This window comes from Phalacrocorax aristotelis, chromosome 1, assembly GCF_949628215.1.
Source record: "Phalacrocorax aristotelis chromosome 1, bGulAri2.1, whole genome shotgun sequence".
Classification (NCBI taxonomy): domain Eukaryota; kingdom Metazoa; phylum Chordata; class Aves; order Suliformes; family Phalacrocoracidae; genus Phalacrocorax; species Phalacrocorax aristotelis.
Window position 1 is genome coordinate 73,200,912 of NC_134276.1, and position 19,131 is coordinate 73,220,042.

At 38.2% G+C, this 19,131-nt stretch overlaps 1 protein-coding gene across 2 annotated transcripts in view; it reads left to right on the forward strand.

The window, feature by feature from the left end:
- Nucleotides 1–19,131, forward strand: part of VWA3B (von Willebrand factor A domain containing 3B) — a 69,494-nt gene that overhangs the window by 48,921 nt on the left and 1,442 nt on the right. For both annotated transcript variants that reach the window (XM_075093370.1, XM_075093381.1), the window contains exons 22-27: nucleotides 647–866; nucleotides 8,480–8,600; nucleotides 9,462–9,586; nucleotides 10,684–10,821; nucleotides 11,340–11,437; nucleotides 16,042–16,256. In XM_075093370.1, the coding sequence (XP_074949471.1) occupies nucleotides 647–866; nucleotides 8,480–8,600; nucleotides 9,462–9,586; nucleotides 10,684–10,821; nucleotides 11,340–11,437; nucleotides 16,042–16,256 (917 nt within the window). The remainder of the gene's footprint in view (nucleotides 1–646; nucleotides 867–8,479; nucleotides 8,601–9,461; nucleotides 9,587–10,683; nucleotides 10,822–11,339; nucleotides 11,438–16,041; nucleotides 16,257–19,131) is intronic.

Consider the following 19,131-nt stretch of genomic DNA (forward strand, 5'->3'; position numbering starts at 1 on the left):
GGAGGGTTCAGCTTGGGTTTTTTTATCAACAAGATGATTGTATCTAACTCACCTTTTGGTCTGTAAGTACCTTCAGTGTGTAGTTTAAACTGGCTCCTTACTCTAGTGGATGTGACATGGATGGAAGCAAACTCCTGATCACTGAGTGAAACTGAGCAGTGGAGGACTCACAGAGGAGTAAACAGCAGGAGACTGTCTCTTTTTTATGTGACCAGTCAAGACTGATGTGGCAAATCATGACTTAGTAGGTGTCCAGTGCCATTTTAGATTGTCTAGATGCTTGCCACTTCACCCTAGTTGCTGCTCCAGAAGGGCCATGGATTTCCATAAATTCTCAGCTTCTGCAAGTTCTTTACTGATGCCTCACATATTCAAGGACATCTAAAATGGCACCAGATATCTATGCTCAGCCACCTGAATTGCTCTGTAGATGTCTTTCTATGAGATATGGTTAAACCAGATGTGATTGTTTGACTAAACACAACTGTAGCTGGATGAAACACAAGAACTTGTGGCATACAGAAGATAAATTGGATGAATCTGATATTTTATTCTGCTTTGCGTTTTGTAATTCTATTTGTAAAGTACTGCCAAAATTAAAACTTTTCCTACCTGTGATTACTAATTTTTAAATTTTTTTTTAAAGATTTAAAGAGGATGGGCCAGTTCGATACATGCAGCATAAAGAAGCTTTGCTAGAGGCTTTAGAGAATTTGGGATGGCCCGTTTCCTATGAAGATGTAATGTTGTTAGAAGATGAGATACTGGCAGCATTAACATGTATACAACAAGCCTCTGATCTTCAGGAAGCTGTGAAAAAGGAAACTGAGAGAAGCTCAGAATCACAGATAAGCAACAATAAAAAGGTAACAGATTGGAAGGGATTTCCAATCCCCGCCCCCACCCACCCTGCCCCCAGATATTCCTCTTCAGCATGTGCTTCTGGAATAATTTTCTTCCATGGTTATAGCTGATAGAGCAGGCATATAACATGGTGCTAGAAAAATGGATAGAGGAGTGAAGGTAGTTAAAAAGACAGCAAGTGTTCAATGACTTTTTCAAAGTACCAGGGAAGCAGAAGTTCTGAAGCTGAGTGCCACAGAAATCGAGCCTCTTAGAAACAAATCCGAGCAAAGTATATTTATCTCCTCTGTAACGACAGCAGAGAAAGAAGAGAAAGAAGAGGTATATTAAAGGCAATTATGATATATTAGCTAGCAGTGTGCCCAGGTGGCCAAGAAGGCCAACAGCATCCTGGCTTGTATCAGGACTAGTGTGGCCAGCAGGAGCAGACAGGTGATCGTGCCCCTGTACTTGGCACTGGTGAGGCTGCACCTTGAATATTTTGTTCAGTTTTGGGACCCTCGGTACAAGAAGGACATCGAGTTGCTGGAGGAGCGTGTCCAGAGAAGGGCAACGAAGCTGGTGAACGGTCTGGAGAGCAGGTCTTACGAGGAGAGGTTGAGGGAGCTGGGGTTGTTTAGTCTGGAGAAGAGGAGGTTGAGGGCAGACCTTACCGCTCTCTACAACTACCTGAAAGGAGGTTGTAGCGAGGTGGGTGTTGGTCTCTTCTCCCAGGTCACTAGCGGCAGAACGCGAGGAAATGGCTTCAGACTGCATCAGGGGAGGTTTAGGTTGGATATTAGGAAAAATTTCTTTACTGAAAGAGTGATCAGGCATTGGAACAAGCTGCCCAGAGAGGTGGTGGAGTCAACATCCCTGGAGATATTTAAAAGATGCATAGCCATGGCACTTCAGGGCATGGTTTAGGAGACATGGTAGCGTTGGGTTGATGGTTGGACTTGGTGGTCCTAGAGGTCTTTTCCAACCTTAATGATTCTAAGATTCTAAGATTTGTGGTTGCGTTAATATCTGATGACTAAAAGATCTTGTAATGTTGGAGTAATTCAGTGTAATCTTCCATGGTATCTTTCATGTAAGAGAAAAGATGGAGAGAAGTAGTGGGATTCAGCTTCATGTTCAGATGCTAAAATTTAGCTGTCCATTAAATGTAGGCATACATGAACTGGTGTCTAAGCTCACAGTGACGTGAATGGAGTCAGTGATATCTGGAGCTTGTCCTGAAGTGGAAACCTACTTTTGGCCAGACAGAGTGCTCTCTCCACTCCATCAATACCTTAGCAGAAAGTAGCCTAGCTACTCTGAAGTTTGTGATTGAAGTTTGTGATTGAAGTTTGTGATTTTTGATCTATCTATATATATGATCCCCAGGTGAACCTCTGATTTTACTTGGAATGCTATTGAGCAATTTAATCAAATGCCTATGGAAATACATGAAGCAACAAGTATAAAAATAAGGCTAGTAAGCTATTTTAGGCTGCCCTACTGGAAGAGAGAATATACTTTTTCATTTTAGCTTTTTCTGTGGTGATATATATGGTCAGAAAACATATTTTAGGTTATTATGTTGTTTTCTCCTATTATTATTTTCAGAACATTCTTGAAAATGAATTGATTCTACATTAATGGTTTTACCTTCAAGATATACATATGAATTCTCAAGGAAATTAAGAACAGGCTTTTAAGTTTTTAAAAACGCTTCAATCTTCCCCTGTGGAAAGATTTCTGTATATACTATTGATGCTTTAAAATTCAAAGTACTTACCTCTGAAAAAACTAAACCATTTCTCTTACTCGCTTTCAAGTTTTTTAATCTAAAAGCTTCATCAAACTGTGCTTCACTGGGAGTGCTGCTGCCTCTGCAGAGCTGCTGTCTAGGTAGAGTGGTACTATGATAATATTCAAATAAGCTCTCTAGGAAATTAATAAGAAAGAAAATATTTTCTCAGACCTCTAAGTTCTAATAGAGGATAAGTAAAAAAAATATAGAATTAATAATAAATCTCATATATTAATATGTTCCTTTCCTCTTTCATTGTTTCATAGAATTGGGTGAGGGAAACTACTCTTTGACTGAACTTGTGGTATGGTTGGCCTAGTTGCAGTGAATGCTGAGGGAAGTCCTAAGCTTTGCATTATGTAGGAGGCATAATCAAGTGATCATAGTAGTTCTTTTTTGCCCTGACATATGGATGTATACGTATACAAATATGTGTGTGTGTATACAATTTGAAGAGGTAAGCTAAGTGAAACTCAAATAATCACAGTATGAACCTGTACTGTGAGTTCTCAGAGATGAATGGGAAGGTACAATTGGAATTTGCAGCTGCAAACTATGCCAACTATCCACATTCTCTGCTTACCAGAGTATATCAAAAATCTCCCGATTTGTTTGGAAATTTCTTGACTGAGAGATACCTCTCTTTTCATCAAGATGAACAATAGTTTTCATGATGAGCTGTGGCCTTTTACATACTATGACATAATTTATAACAAAATATTTGTGTTAAATTGAATAGAATATATTGTGATAGCACAGGCCGTGTATGTGAATAAGTGGTTATGGAAAGGATCACATTCGGTTTTCTGTAGTTTTTCAGAATTTTTTTCCATTAAGCCTGTACATTTGAAAACATTCTAATGTCTTCAAAAACCAGATGATCTTGATTCATTTCACATGCTAATGCAGCTATTTTATTGATTTATCTCTGTCATATAATGTCCCAATACAAAAGCGGCAGAAACATGTTCATGTTTCATTTGTTGACTGTAATTTTACTGTTGCCTTGAAATGACCAATGTGTGCTCTCAGACATGATGTGATTAACATTGTGCAATCACTTATCCTGAGTCAACCTGCTTTAGGAACCTAATCAGAGCAGCATCTTCAGTAATTGCTAATCTGCAACTGAAAGGCTTTAAGAGTGAGAGGCAGAAATGCAGATGTAATTAGAGTTCTGTTTATGTGGTGGAAAAACAATGAAAAGAAACAGAAGAAAACTGGGGAGCTTTTTAAAAATGCTGTCAGAGGTTTCTCCAACTGTGATGCCTGACTACAAAATAGGTATAAAAAAATAAACTGCCAGCTGAAATACATTACAGCAAGGAAACAGCTGATACACCACTGAATGAAAATTGTCATTGCAAGATGTTAGAAAAATCACAGTTATCCTGGAGGTCTACTCAACAAAGCAGACTTTTAAATTTCCTGCTAATATTTTTTCATTAAATTCAAAATAAACCCCCTTAGTTTTTAGCTTTTAAGGGTTCCTAATTACCTTTACGACTTCTTAAAAGAGTTAGTAATCCTTTTTGGATGTCCTTGCTCCAAGAGCTTTCTGATTAAGCCTACAACTGAATTAATGGTCTGGTTATCCTTCCTCTGTGCTCTGACCTTCTCTGGGAGTTGTGTTCAGGCTGCTGTGTTGCACATATTCATGAAAGGTAGGGTGTGCCAGTGCCTTATTGGAGGAGGTTGAAGTAGACATCCATCTGCGCAGAGCCATGAGGTGATGGAAGACCTCAATGCAAGAATTAAATGCTTTGGGAAATGAGCAAACACATTTGGTTATTATCAGGCAAAATATAAAGCACTGAATGTTGATGGTTACCTAATTGGAGGGCTAATTGTAGACTGTATTTTACTCAGGTTACTCAGTTCCTTTTGTTGTACGGATTAAATCATGGGTTGACAAAAGTCTTCCTCTTCAGGCTGGCACTCAGCTTTCATCTGAAGATATAAAAAATGAGGAATGTATAATTTACTTTGGTTTTTTTTCCCCTAATAAGTAACTGCTTTGACGTAAAGTACTGTATCTCTCTCCTATTTTGAACTCATGAGGCATAACAGCCATCATTTCTTATTATGTTTTTTTCTCACTGAATTTTAAAGCTGTTTACAACATGATGTCAGCTAGTAAAAGGCATTGTTCAGGGTCCCATACCCACTTCTCATTAGACAGCCTCAGGTCTGCTGGAGTCATGCCATTACTGTTCTCCATAAATGTTAGCTTCCCGGGCAGTTTGGTGCATTCTGTTAACGGCTGTAACATTTTCATGTCAAGTATTTCTTTCCCCAGTGTTAAAATCTGGTCTTTGAGAGTGGTGGAGAACATTTCTTCTCATACTAAATATTTCTGTTTCTGCATATGAATGGACTTCAGATTCTGCAGAGAAATAAATCTGCATTCATTGCTAAGGATTAATTCTCATTAAGACTATACTTTTTAAAGTACTGTGTTTCCCTCAGGATAAGCTCAAAAGTGCAAGGCTTGTGTGACCCTGCTGAATGGTCACCATGTGATTAAAAACAACTTAAAATTGTTAATAAGCATAATGTGTTATGTAAAGCATGTTTATTTGGGTGGAAAGGGACCTCTAGTGGCTCATTGAGTCTGTTCTTTCTGAAAATGTGTTTCATATGCAATTGATTTAATTACTCCTAATGAAATATTTATAGCTGAGACTTGATTCTTTACATGAATGGCAATTCTGGATCTCCCTTGGCAGTTTCTTCTATTTCCTGGTTTCCTAATTCTTACACTCCACATTCTTCCTCACTGTTTAAGGATTACTAATCGCTGTCTGTTGATACCTTTTTTGCATTCATATGTTTCCTAAACATCTTGGCAAAACCCTGGCTTTGTTCTTGTGTCTCTTTAGGGAGACAACAGAAAACAAGCATCCCAAAACAACAACAAAGAAGTTTTAACTACCTAGAAATGTTTGGTCAGATTTTCCATTGTCATCACAGAAGTAACCTGCTGGACAGACAGCATGTAGCTACAAAAAATTAGGGTCTTTCATAAAAATGGACTGTGGTCTACACAGAATGGGGCTTGTTGCCACTGACAGCCTGGGAAAAGCAGTGGTTGCTTGGCTCTGGAGATGTCAGGACTGTGGAAAGCCGAAGTTAGAGCCAAGATACATGGAGATCTGCGTATAGTCGTCCAATCTGTTCTCACTTACAGTAGGAAAGTGCAAAAACTAATCTCTTTGAAAGCAAATTTTAAAATGCAGCAGGTATTGGCAGGGAGAAACATTGTCTCCTTCACCTCATGTGGTTTAATGCATTGCCTTCAACAGAGGCAGAACTAAACAGGGCAAAAATCTCTGAGAATCAGACAGGGCTCTTCTGTAATAAAAATACTGGAGACTGATATCTCAGAAAGGGGCACTCTGGCAGTGCCTGGGTCAGTCATGCTGAGCACCTAAAAGCTGTATGAGAGGAAGGAGAGATGGATTTAAATTTAGATGGTATTTCTGAGCCACCTGAATTCTGCAGGACTCGGCGTCCTCATTGTGGATGCTTGCGCAGTCTTTAGTATTTGGATTAATGCGGAGTGCTGGAAGTTGCCCAAGTTATTAGTCAAGCATTACAAATTAGTCGATAATAAATATGCAGCAGCAGCTGTCCCTTTGGAACCTGAGGAATTAAGTAAATGGTTTACCCAAACACCTCTTTGTGTCTGTGGAGCTGTAAGTCTTTGCACTCAAATCAGTCTTTGTTAGGTTACACTTCAAGCAGTCAGTTAAGCGCTGTGAAGAGCCTCTGTTTCAATTGAGTCTGAAAAACAGAAGTGCTGACATCATTTATATTCTATAGGGGTAAAGAATAAGCTAGAAAAAACCCTCATATCTCCCATTTAAATATCTCTTTGATTTTTTTGTGTGTGTTTATTGCTTATTTTTAGGACTTCTTTTAGGGTTGGTTGTGATTTTTGAGTGGGAGATTGGAAAAACAGGTTGTGATAGTTATAGTGAAACTGAGAACAAACAGTTAAGTCAAAGTTATTCCATCTTTTCCATCATTTTTGCCTGTTAGGGAAAATAGAGGATCAAAATCAAATATATCTTTTTAAGAAGAATAATGTTTCCAGACAAGGAAGTAAGCAGGTCATATACACCCTAGCAAGGAGGGGATTTTAGGAGTCTGTGAGTTATGGGGTTTTTTTCAGAACAGGGAGTAGATGTGTGGAAAAGTTTGAGATTTCAAGCTGTATGTTTTTGTGATTCAAATGAACTGTATAAGGATAGATGCTTGCAAATTTTTTACGAGGTAAGCTAATAAATATGTGGTTTAAAAATTAATGCGAAAACATTTATTTAACTTTGCATGCTTATAATTTATATTTAGAAGCATTATTTTGAGCAACACGGAGAAAATAATAGACTTTTTCAGGGATTAATTTGCTATTGTTGTAGTAAATATAAATTACACTGTTGTTCCAGAGGATTATTAAAATGTACTTATAAAAAATACTGGGACTATGGACTTCTTAATATGAGAAAGAAAATGTTTTTATATCATCAGTTTTCTTAATTTTCTCAGAAGACCAAAATATAAAATGTTCTTTCACATTCTGACATATACACATAATAGTCTGATCCTCTCAAAACTTCCTGTAAGAAGATGCCCTAAATGGGAAGAAATTATTTCTTCTAGAAAAAGAAGGGATTTAAGAACACAATTTACTTTAAAGGGAAATAACACTGAGACTCCATAAAATATTAATGTGAAATATAAAAGGCTTTAAGGTAAAAGAATGTGGTGACTGTAAAGTCAAGTACACAGAAGCTAAGAAAGCCTGATGCTATATTTTCACGTAAAGCCGCTTGTGATTTGTGAGTCGCTGACTATTTTTCACATACTGTGTTTCCCACAGCCCCCTGCCTGAGTTGTAGTGTGAGAGCCATTGTGCCTTCCTCATTCTTCATTCAGTTCCTACTAACTGCAGTCACTGACTTCAGCTGGGAGTTGAGTAGGTCCACAGCCAGCCAGCCCCATTGGTATTTCTGTTGTCACCATCCTTTGCGTAGTCCCCCAAACTTATTGATGAGCAATTCAACAGTAAGCGCCGGTGTTCTTTGTGGCTGTGGTACATTACAGGACCTGTAGCCTGGGGAGTTGCCCCCACAGAAAAGAGTTACTGTATGAAGAACCCAAACTAGCAGGGCAGAATGATGGACAGTGGCAGCTCTAGAAGGTGCGGTTTAATATTTTACTAAGCTGGAATTTTTAAAGACTGCCGAAAATTTTAATTTTGAATTTGTAGTTTGAAAATAAACATTTTTTCAGGCACTTCAAGATTTAAAAAACCCCTTTGATTCTTTATTTGAGTTTTTTTTAAATCTGTCATTCCATACAGTGAGGTACTTCTAATGAAAATAAGATTATTGTGAAGACCCACCTATCTGAACAAAATGGAAGGGTATAGCACCTACACTTAGTCTGCCAAATCAGTTGATTTTTCCTTACCTCATTCTTGAATATGGATTGTACAACTCTGTAAAATTTTTTCTAGGAAAACAGCAGCCAGGACCGTAATTCATCAAGGTAAATTTCTGCCTGAACACTTGAAAATATAGGTATTGTTATGACAATGTAAACCAGGATTTTACAGTGAAAAATTTTATAAGATCTTCTCTATAAATACTTCCTGTAACGTAGCTTCCTCTGTTTATAACAATTCTGAATGTTTAGAATAATTCCAGTTTACTGTGAACTACCTGCAGAGGCTATAACATTATGTTGCCTAAATTTTTAATTGATTCCAAAGGATAGACTGAGGCTAACTGGCTCAGTTGTTGTGGAAAAAATAATTGCATCAAATTACAGAGACTTGAAGAAGAAACTGTGAAGTCAAAGTCTAAAGAAAGACAAAAAGGCCAAGTATCTGTGACTCACAAAAGCCAAAAGGTGATTGCAAGATCAGACGTCACAGGATTTTATTATCCAGGTATATATTTCTGTCCACATTTTAAGTATTTTTTTAGAGTTTATTAATACTCATAAAACATTAGTTTCGGTTGTAATTAGCTTCTTCTGCCTAATCAGATTTAATATTACATGTGCATATTGATGAAAAATAAATACATGTCCTGTGTGTCCACATGTATACATTTACAAAAAAACCCCATACATTTCGTAATGTTAGAAAGCAACGCTGATGTGCTTCTGATACATTTATATAAGAAGAGTATGGAAGGAAATCCTTTTAAGTAACTGAGTATCCAAGAGTATCAACCTATCCCTCTGATGTCTCCCTTGAATGTTTCTGTTGAGCATTTGGCAAAGGCCGAGCTTCTGTGTGTGTGTGTGCGCATGCGCGTATGCGTGTGTTTTCAAAGAATTCACTAAATGCTTCTGCCTTTTTTGTTGAGTTTTGAGCCAGAATGCTTAGAAGGTAAAATTGTATTCTGTTGTTGCATTAAAGAAGTGTGTGTGTGTGTGTGTGTATTTTTGTTACCTTCACTTGTTTGTTTTTTTAAATTACCTATCTTTAACTGTGGTAATAATTTCATTATGTCACCAATCATCCACCTGATCAACTTACAAATTTCAGACCTGGGCTTGAAAATTTTTCTTTGTTTTATTTTTATGGCATTATTAAGAATGGTTACTAAGACTGTATTCTTTCCAGGTACAAATTTCTCTATTGCCCTAGCACAGCTTACCCCAGCTAAATGAAAATGAAGAATGTATAGTATAGATATGTTTGACCTCAGTGATGTGTGACAGCTTATGGGATTTTTAAAGAAAATTTCCACGAGAAGTAAAAGAAAAATAATTTGAATATTTTATTGTGTTGTTTTTTTAGGAACTGTCATAAAGAATATCAGTTCTACCTGTACACTTGTTGATTTCAACAACGGGGAGACCCAGGTTGTGCCTGTGAAGTTTGCTATACCTGTGGGAGGTGCTATGCCATGCCCATATCTGCAGGTGAAAAACTGCATTTTTTAATGACAGAAAATATGCATTTTAAATTTTGTTCATTTGGTCACACATAGAATAAAGGATAGATTATTTTTTTTAATCTTTTAGATACATCTATTTTAAAGAAGAGTTTTTATTGATAGTAATATCATGCTATTTTCAACATGCTATTTTTCATTTGTTTGGACCTCGTTTTCACTGTAATACTATTCCTTAGTTTATTAGAATTCTGTTTTATTTTCTTTATAAAGTGTGACTATTTGGCCACCTGTATAAGAAAGGTGAGCTAATTACCAGCAGAATGATGGTTTCCTAGCACACAGACTATGAATCAAGGAGAGCCTTTTATACACAATGTGACATACAGCAGGTTATAACCATTTGGTTTTCACAACATATTTTAAATCCAGCAGATAACCTCATACTAAGGCAAAAAACAGTAATTAAAAAAAAAATCACTCTTATTCCAGATCTGTTTTTATTTAAAATTTGTCAGCTGCTATCTGTAATCACAGTTGTTTTTTCAGGTGATTCTTATTTTACACATGAGAGTGATGGTGGATACAGAAAGGATACAGAATGGATGCAGCTCTTTTGAATACAAAAAGTATTTTTATAACTGTTTTGTTACACTTAAATCTTAAGACACACCTTTTTTTCCCTTTGAAATGAAGGCAAATCCTGACCAGGTAGTTCCTGATATTCTCTAAAAGGACCATCCAATTCTAGAGAAAATCTGCAGAATTTGATAGAAAATTGTGACTTCTGTGTTTACTGAAAAAATTTAAATTTGCACTCAGTTCAAGGGGCTGAAGAGTTATACGAGTTTCCTCATTCTTTTTGACTTGCTAGTTGAGCTCTGGTACATTTAGTAGGGCTCTGTTGTTTATTTTTGCTTTGTGTTCTCTCCGTGATTCAGTGGAAATTGTGAGTTATTGGTACACGCAAGGATCAAGTTTTTTTTCTTTTAAAGAGCCATGTTAAAGCATGAGAATATGTTAGAATGCTGATTCATGTAAAAATATCTTAGTATTTCCCTTACATGTTTTGTAAAACTTACAAGTTGCACTGTTCTTGCAAACTGACGCTTTCCTGGTGTGCAGGTTGGAGACTATGTGTTTGCCAGAACTGGGACACAGGCAGGAAACGAATATTATGCACCTGCCATTGTCATAGCAACACCAAAGAGGGTGGAAATGGGTGATAAACTCTACACAGTTCTGATGTTCAACAACAGGAAAGTAAGTGAACCTAGAAGATGATACCCATTTGGCAATGGTATTACCATCGTTCTGCTTCTGATGAGGCAGATATAATTTTCCAGGCTAATGAGCTCTCTGTCCCAATGCCTGTCTCCAGCTAACCAAAGTAAATCAGATTTCAGGGCTCAACAAAGAGCTCAAGAAATTCTGTAGGATAATTTATTTTTAATCATACTCTGTTCTTTCCTCTTTAATCCATTTGGTGGCTTTCACAAGCTCCATGCTGCTAAAATGAGAAACATAGAGGGGTTTGTCACAGTCAGTAGAGTCTTCAGTTCATTTCATCATGTTTGTTTATTTGTTTGTAAGCCGTTATGATAATTTTACTGCATTTTTCATAGTGCATATTAAGAAAATGTACTCTGTACTTGAAACTTTAATCTTCATTATTTAGAGGCTGATTACAGTTACATTAAAACGGTTTTTTATACATATGTATCTTCATTGTTTCTGAGATGTAGATTTAAATGAGGTGAAAGTTGATTGCATTATTGCAGGAACACTCTGTAAGGAGTGGGCTTATTAAAATCAGCCAAATGAAGTATGCCTTTTCCTGTCACTACATAAGAATGGCACAGATGGTGGATTACATGATGTGAGTATGCTTGAACATAGAAGTATAAAAGTAGTTTTACTTGAATCCTAAGTGTTGCATGTTGGGTTCAACTATGCTGTCAGGTTTCCACATGTAGTACTCTAACTACAGTTGTTGTGAACTGGCTTGCTCTACATATGCAACCAAGTGATTTGACCCACAAGTGTGTCAGTCAGACTGTCTGTCCAACCATTTTATTACCTGGCAATTTATTACCCTATATTCATTTTGGAATGAATTTGGGATGTGATGGTTTGAAGCTTAGCCCCAGGAAGCTGTTAGAGGATTGATGAAAGGGAAGATGAAGTTTCTATTTGTTGTAGACCTTATTTTTCTTTTAAGCTATTTATTGTGATAAAAAGCTATGCATTAAATCACCAGTTGTTTCTAAGATACTGAATCTTCTACTGGGCTTAAATCTGGAGAATGATGTAATCTCCATACATCTCCATACAGAGAGCATGTAGGATGAATATGAACTCCTGCTTAAGTTCTGCAGAACTTTTGTACAGCAGGGGTACCATTTTTCTCATGTGAAGTATGTGCCAAACGTGCAGTGGTTCCAAGTGATTGTGGACTACTTTTTCATTTTGTATTAAGTTCGAGTTTAATCCATTTGAAATAGCATTGGATTATGATAACCTTCAGAGCACTAACAATCTCTGACAGTAAGCAACAACAGGTCTGAGGAAGTAGAATAAGATCAGAATAATAATCTATGGATATTTCTCCAGAATGCATTCCCAACCTCCAGCAGTTTGTCATTTAAGGATTTTCTGAAGCACAATTGGAGTCTCTGTCTTAACAGCCTTGATGGATTTTTCTTTCACAATTTTTTTGCAGTTATTTTTTTGAACCCATATAAGCCTTTATCATCCATAGCCTCTTCCCAGAAGGAGCTGTGCAGTTTCACATTTTGTGTGAAAAAACATACTTTTGTTTTGAATCTTCCATCTGTCTTGAAATCCTGTAGGGATTCTAGACTGAAGGGTTTCCTCTTCCATGTATGTCAACATAGTATGGGCACTGCTGCCAAAGAATTGTATAATCTCCAGCGTAGGAGATTTCTTCCCAAGAGGTTGCATGAACAGGACAAATCCCACCTTCAGAGGCAATTTTAGAAGTTCTTCATTTATATTGAAATGCTCTAAAATGATGATCAGTGTTAAAGATTACATCTAAAAATAATGGGTGAGGGTTCCAGTTGTGGGTTGATCTATGGATACCCTAAGAATGATGGAACAAAAAAGCAACACTGATTCAAGCCCTGTTTTCCACGCATTTTCTAGTAGTGATTCCAGCACGGTTTGAAACTTGCTGTCCTGCCAACTTGCAGCCACAGCACATAAACAAATAAATACCCCCACGTTACTGAGCAGAATTCCAAATCTGAAAATACATCAATGCCTTTTTCCAGGCCCGATTAGATACATGATGGTAGCCTCTTTTCACTGAAAAGTAAACCTGAAGACCATGGTTTCCTACTTCATGCATACAAACAGTTGAAAAGAGGCAGGTATATGATTGACCTGAGTTCCAGCCAAATCAGTGGAAGTCTTTTCCTTCCGCTGAGTTAGATTATATTCTAAATGAGATACCTTATTAAGACAAGATGTGACTAAATGCATAAGCAATACGAGTGGCTTCCATTCTACATGCTTTGTTTCATGACTGAATGCTTTAATATAAATTTTAATATTATTCTCCAAACAGACTTTACTAGCAAGCTGACTTGCCATTGTTGTGTACAAACGATGAGAAAATTGAGTTATTCACGGGCAAACAGAGGAATTCTTTGGAGAACTGACTGAAATGGATACACTACATTTTTGCAAACAACAAATAAATGTACTCATTAGATCTAAATTTTAGGTGAAGTGATATCAAATCTGACAGATCTCTGGGTAAAATAATATGTGAAACTGCATATTGAAGTCATATTAATTGTGAATTTATATATAGTTTATATATATATGATATATATATATATAAAATCAGCTAACGAACACTGATTTGGTTGTAAATACACTGGCCAGTTTGTATAGCAGATGATTGAAATTAAATTAATGAAATCTAAATAAATATTCCAAACAATATTGTTGCCACAACACAAGATAATGGACTCTCAGTTAAGGCATTCATTTTATCCCCTTTAAACCAAACTTAAACAGTTTTTCACATGGCCTGGAATAGAGCATAAATTTTACAGGCATGATGACTGAGCACACCAATGTCTTACAGTTGTTTTAAGGTCTGAAGTTTTCACTATATTGTTTATGGTTTCTTCACAACAATTGTATATTTTAGAAACAAACCACCGTATTTGAAATGACACTGTTTTTACTGCAAAAGGTCTCTATTTTTGAAGATGGCACTATTCAGATTGTCCTCAAATTACCGCCATTAAAGGGGCATGTGAAGCGCCTCCAAACAATATTATGTCAAATGCTATTACTTACATCTGATTCTAGTGTTTTAAAGACACCAAGGCCCAGATACACAAAGGGACATTTTGGGATTCAGGGCAGAAACTCTTGAGCATTTGGCAGCTCTGAGATTGGAATTTAGGTACTTCACCTCCATGGATGTATATTGAATGTTGAGATTTATAGTGCAGAGTACAGTGAAATGTGTAAAGCAGCTAATAAGAAATTACAAAGAAAGCTGAGCATCTGAAACTGAGACTCTTAACTTAGATGCCCACTTACAGCCCTGACCTAGAAATGTTTGGTCCTTTGGGATTCCCAGGGTCCTCTGTTGGCATTGGATAAACTACATAAATAGTAATTTTTAGCATATAGGCAACACAGACCAGGTACACAGATGAAGTGCATTGGAGTGCCAATAAAAACCTCAGTGATTACTACCAATCAACAATATTCCACAATTTGCTGCCAGAATCACAGCACCTTCTTTTGTACATTCCCAACTTTATAATCTACTGCAATATATTTCTCTCCATCTTTTCCACATTATGTATCATATCTGGTTCTGCTGATCTTTAGTGTCTTTCCAAGAATTAACAATAGAAGCCTGGTACTATAGAGTTTTATAGTTAAGAGTCTTTTAAGTTTCTTACTTCTTGGATCTATAACTCTCTACAGTAAATTGCTTTGTAAGATTTGAGCAGACAGTCCCTAACAATGCACTTAATAATTCAGAATGTTTGTCTTTTGCTTGTAACATTCTCAGCTAGGTTTTGAGTTCTCTGTAAAGCCACTTACTTGTAAAGTGAAATCTCATTCCTTTCTTGCTGCTTTACGTGTCACTTCAGTATCATATAAACATACGTAATGTCCTCTTCTGGGCATTGGCTACATGAACTCAGTGGCTGCATCACAAAAAGCTGGTACTGGTGGTGATTTTACTTTACATTTGTTACTTCGTGTAACTGCCATGCCATGTTGAATGTGTTTCATTAGTTACACATTAATCAGTTACTAGTATTAGCAATGCTATGGCAGTGCTCCAGCCCAGATTGAGTTGGAGTTTCCATTAGAGCCCCTACCTTTTAGAGGACATGGAAGTGTGCTTCCCACTGTAACTTCTTATTTATTATATTCTAAAATAGCTACCTACCTCCCATGTCATACTTATCAGAGGGAAACAGTGCACTATATTGCACCTGAGTGTGCACAGACCTGATGAGAACATGCTGACATTGTTGATAGAAACAAAGTAGAAGCATAATTTAATCACAGAATCACAGAACGGCAGGGGTTGGAAGGGACCTCTGGAGATCATCTTGTCCAACCCCCCTGCTTCAGCAGGCACACCCAGAGCAGGGGGCACAGGAACGCGTCCAGGCGGGGTTTGAATGTCTCCAGGGAAGGAGACTCCACACCCTCCCTGGGCAGCCTGTGCCACTGCTCCATTTAATCAGAAAGGAAACAAAAAAGTTTGAATGCAATACAATATTAGAAGCTCAAAAAGAGACAATCTTTGTGTGCTAAGTCCTGTAGAAGTAAGGAAAAAAAAGTAAAAGGGATAGCCCAGGCTTCCCTGTTGACAAGGGGTCCACAGTGCACATAGATGTATTACAACAGCTTGGCTAACTCTTCAGCTCTGGGTTCTTCGGGATTGTATTTTGATGTTTTTATGGTGTGTACTAGGCATTATGCTTAATTCACTGATCTTTAGAGGTACTAGTATAGCTCTTGTCATTTTAATATCAAATGCTAGCATCCATTTGGGGTGTTTTCCTGCCATCACAGTGGCAGGAAATAATTATGGCAGAACAAGCACTCTGCAAATGTAACTCATAAATTCCACATGCAAAGTAAAAAACTGTGTTCTGGGCCCACACCGTAAAAGACAATTATTGCCCAAATCCTTCTTGGACTCATAAGAGGTAAACAGAATTAGGGGCCAGAGCCCTGTTTTAGGCTATACTTTACTTATTTACTTATTTTGTAAATAAAAGGGAAACTGAATTGTAAGACATCTATAGCCCGGACAAATGGTCAAGCATGTGATAAGTCCTCCTCTTGTCAGTACTGTGAGATGTGGGAAAGGATGAAATCTATATAATGTAAAAAAGGATTTAAAATAGTATACGATATGTGTGCTTTTACATTAGTGAATTTACTTGTCTGATTTTCTAGCCTGGACAGAGAGGCCACAAGGCCCTCTGCTCGCTCATCTGTGGAAGATGAAGGGGGAGAAGAAGCAAAGAAAAGTATTGTGAAAGAAGATAGGGGAAAAAAGAAAAAGAAGAGGAGACCAGGAGACAAAAGACATCCCATGGAGAGGATGCTGGACTCTGAAGTAAAACAGAGAGGAAGAAATTCACTGCCTAACAATGAAGAAGAATTTGAAGGTAAAAAAGTAGCTCTGGAAAATTATAAATATTAGGGATTAAATGGATCTGATGGGCCTTCAGTTAATACCCACACAAGGAACCAGGTTTCTGCATTTCTGGGTGTTAAACTAGCCTGCTTTCTCACGTCCTGTGTGACAAGGTTCTTTCACCTCCTTTGGAAACCATTCTTCACACTGATCATTCTCAGCACGTGTTTTCCCAGCAAAAGGAAGAACTGAAAAAAGCATATTCCAGCATATGCTACCTTAATTTTCCAAACACTTGTAGTAGCAGTTAAGATGCAATAACACCAACCTTAGAACCTGCTAGTAACCAGAGTATATGTTCCAGTTTGTCTACTGTTTGTTCCTTGTTGGATTAAAGGTATGTCTATGTTGCAGGCATTAAATGATTTCATATGGAGCTCAATGCTTGTGGTGTCTGAGCTAGCTCAATTAAAGCTGTCATCAATATCTGTACTCCATGTCACTCTGCAGCAGAGACCTGGGCTACTGTAGGCATGCCATTACATGCCACAGTCAGCTTTTCACACAATCACAGAACGGCAGGGGTTGGAAGGGACCTCTGGAGATCATCTTGTCCAACCCCCCTGCTTCAGCAGGCACACCCAGAGCAGGGGCCACAGGAACACATCCAGGCAGGTTTTGAATGTCTCCAGGGAAGGGACTCCACACCCTCCCTGGGCAGCCTGTGCCACTGCGCTGGCACCCTCACAGGGAAGAAGTTTCTTCTTGTGTTTAGCTGGAACTTCCTGTGTTCCAACGTGTGCCCATTGCCCCTTGGCCTGTCGCTGGGCACCACTGAAAAAGAGTCCAGTCCCATCATCCTGACATCCTCCCTTTATATATTTATAAGCACTGATGAGATCCCCCCTCAGTCTTCTCTTGTCCAGGCTGAACAAACCCAAGTCTCTCAGCCTTTCCTCATATGGGAGATGCTCCAGCCCCCGGATCATCTTGGTAGCTCTCTGCTGGACTTGCTTGAGTACTTCCCTGTCCTTCTTAAACTGGGGGGCCCAGAACTGGACACAGTACTCCAAATGTGGCCTCACCAGGGCAGAGTAGAGGGGGAGGATAACCTCCCTTGACCTGCTGGCCACACTCCTTTTAATGCACCCCAGGATACCGTTGGCCTTCTTGGCTCCAACGGCACAGTGCTGGCTCACGGTCAGCCTGTCCTGGTGCACCAGCACTCCCAGGTCCTTCTCGGCAGAGCCACTTTCCAGTAGTTCAGCCCCCAGCCTGTCCTGGTGCCTGGGGTTGTTCCCCCCCAGGTGCAGGACCTCTGCTGACTTCATGTACACATTTCTCTGTTATATGAGGAAGTAAGTTATCCTGAACTTTAACGAGCATTGCCCCTTACAGAGATGGATTTTTGTGCTCTCTAAGATAATGTGGATTCAGCTATATGGCTCTTAAATAGGTGGTTGATGAGGCCTTATATTTCCATGAAGCCTTATATTTCCACAGAGCTGTGCGTCCTCTATGAATTAATGGAGTATTTTGGAATGTTGTGGTTTGGTTTGTGCTTAGCTAAAATAGTCCTGATAGTTTGGAGGAATCAACAACTCATTCCTGTTATTCCCACTCAGGCAAACAACGTGAAGAGAAGTGAATAAAGACTAAGTAATTGTGTTAGTTATTTAGTGTATATTAACTTCATTTTGTGTTGATGTGTACTTTTGTCTTATTTATTCCAGAACTATTATATTTAACACATTACTATTTTAATGTGCGCACCTACCGCTCCTATTGTGTTAGTTACTTCTGTGTGTTTATGAGAGAGTGAATGAAGTCCTGGCAAATTCCCACTGTTAGTGGGCCAATGGTTCTTTGTCTAGGTAACTCAAATAAAACTATTTGTTTGAACAAGATCACAAATACTTAACTCAATGGTTATTGCAATCATTGTTTTTATAGATACTTTAAAAAACATGTATTTGTTTATATAGAAAAATTCTTCTCCCTGTCTTACTGCCTAAAATCAATGTTCATTTCACATGATTTCCTTGTGGATTTTCCAAAATGGTGATCTAGTAAAAAACTAAATCAGAAAACAATTCAGAGTGAAGTACAGGTATGATACATAGTAATAGACTGCATTGCCTGATGCATTAGCAAATCCTAGCTAACAGTGCCCAAATCTGCTTTTTAATTTATAATGAGATGTGACTTGAAGCAATTACACTGATAATTACTGTAACTGCCAATATGGGGTAGGTGGGAGACCTTTGAAAATGATCATTTTCTATCATTTTCTGTGGCAAATCTAGTTCCTCTGAATTGGGTTCAAGAGTGTAACAGCTGTGGCACCTGGCAGTCTAGTGGATTGGCTGGGTTTCCCACAGTAGGATTTCACATTTTTAGCACCCACTTGTTTTCCAGTCTCATTTTCTAGATAGTTCATTCAACGTTTGGAGAAGGCTCTCATAATAAAGCAGTGTTCCCATCTGTTGGTCATGGCTTGTTTAATAAACAGTTGATGTCAATTCAATTATGCTTGCATCTGTACTTACTGCAGCTGTGTGTTGTTAAGGGCTCCCCAAGAGCCTCCAGATTTGGCTTTTGTTTTTCTGTTGATAGCATGTTACAGCTTGGCCAAAATGACTCTTCTGTCAGCATTGTCCGCTCGTCGAAAGAGGAAAGCATGTTAAACTTTTCACCCCTTTCCCCATAAAGAGTGGAACATGGAGACGCGCAAGGGAAGACAGTGCAGTTCCTTTGGTGTAGGAGGCATGTGTTGGGGTGCCTGAGCGGGGAGACGAAGGGTGATTCTGTCCAGATTCTGGGAGTAAGACCAGAATGGTTTCTTTCAGTATCTTGGGAAGCTACATAGGGAGCACGTGCGCTGGGTAAAGAAAAGGAACAGTTTG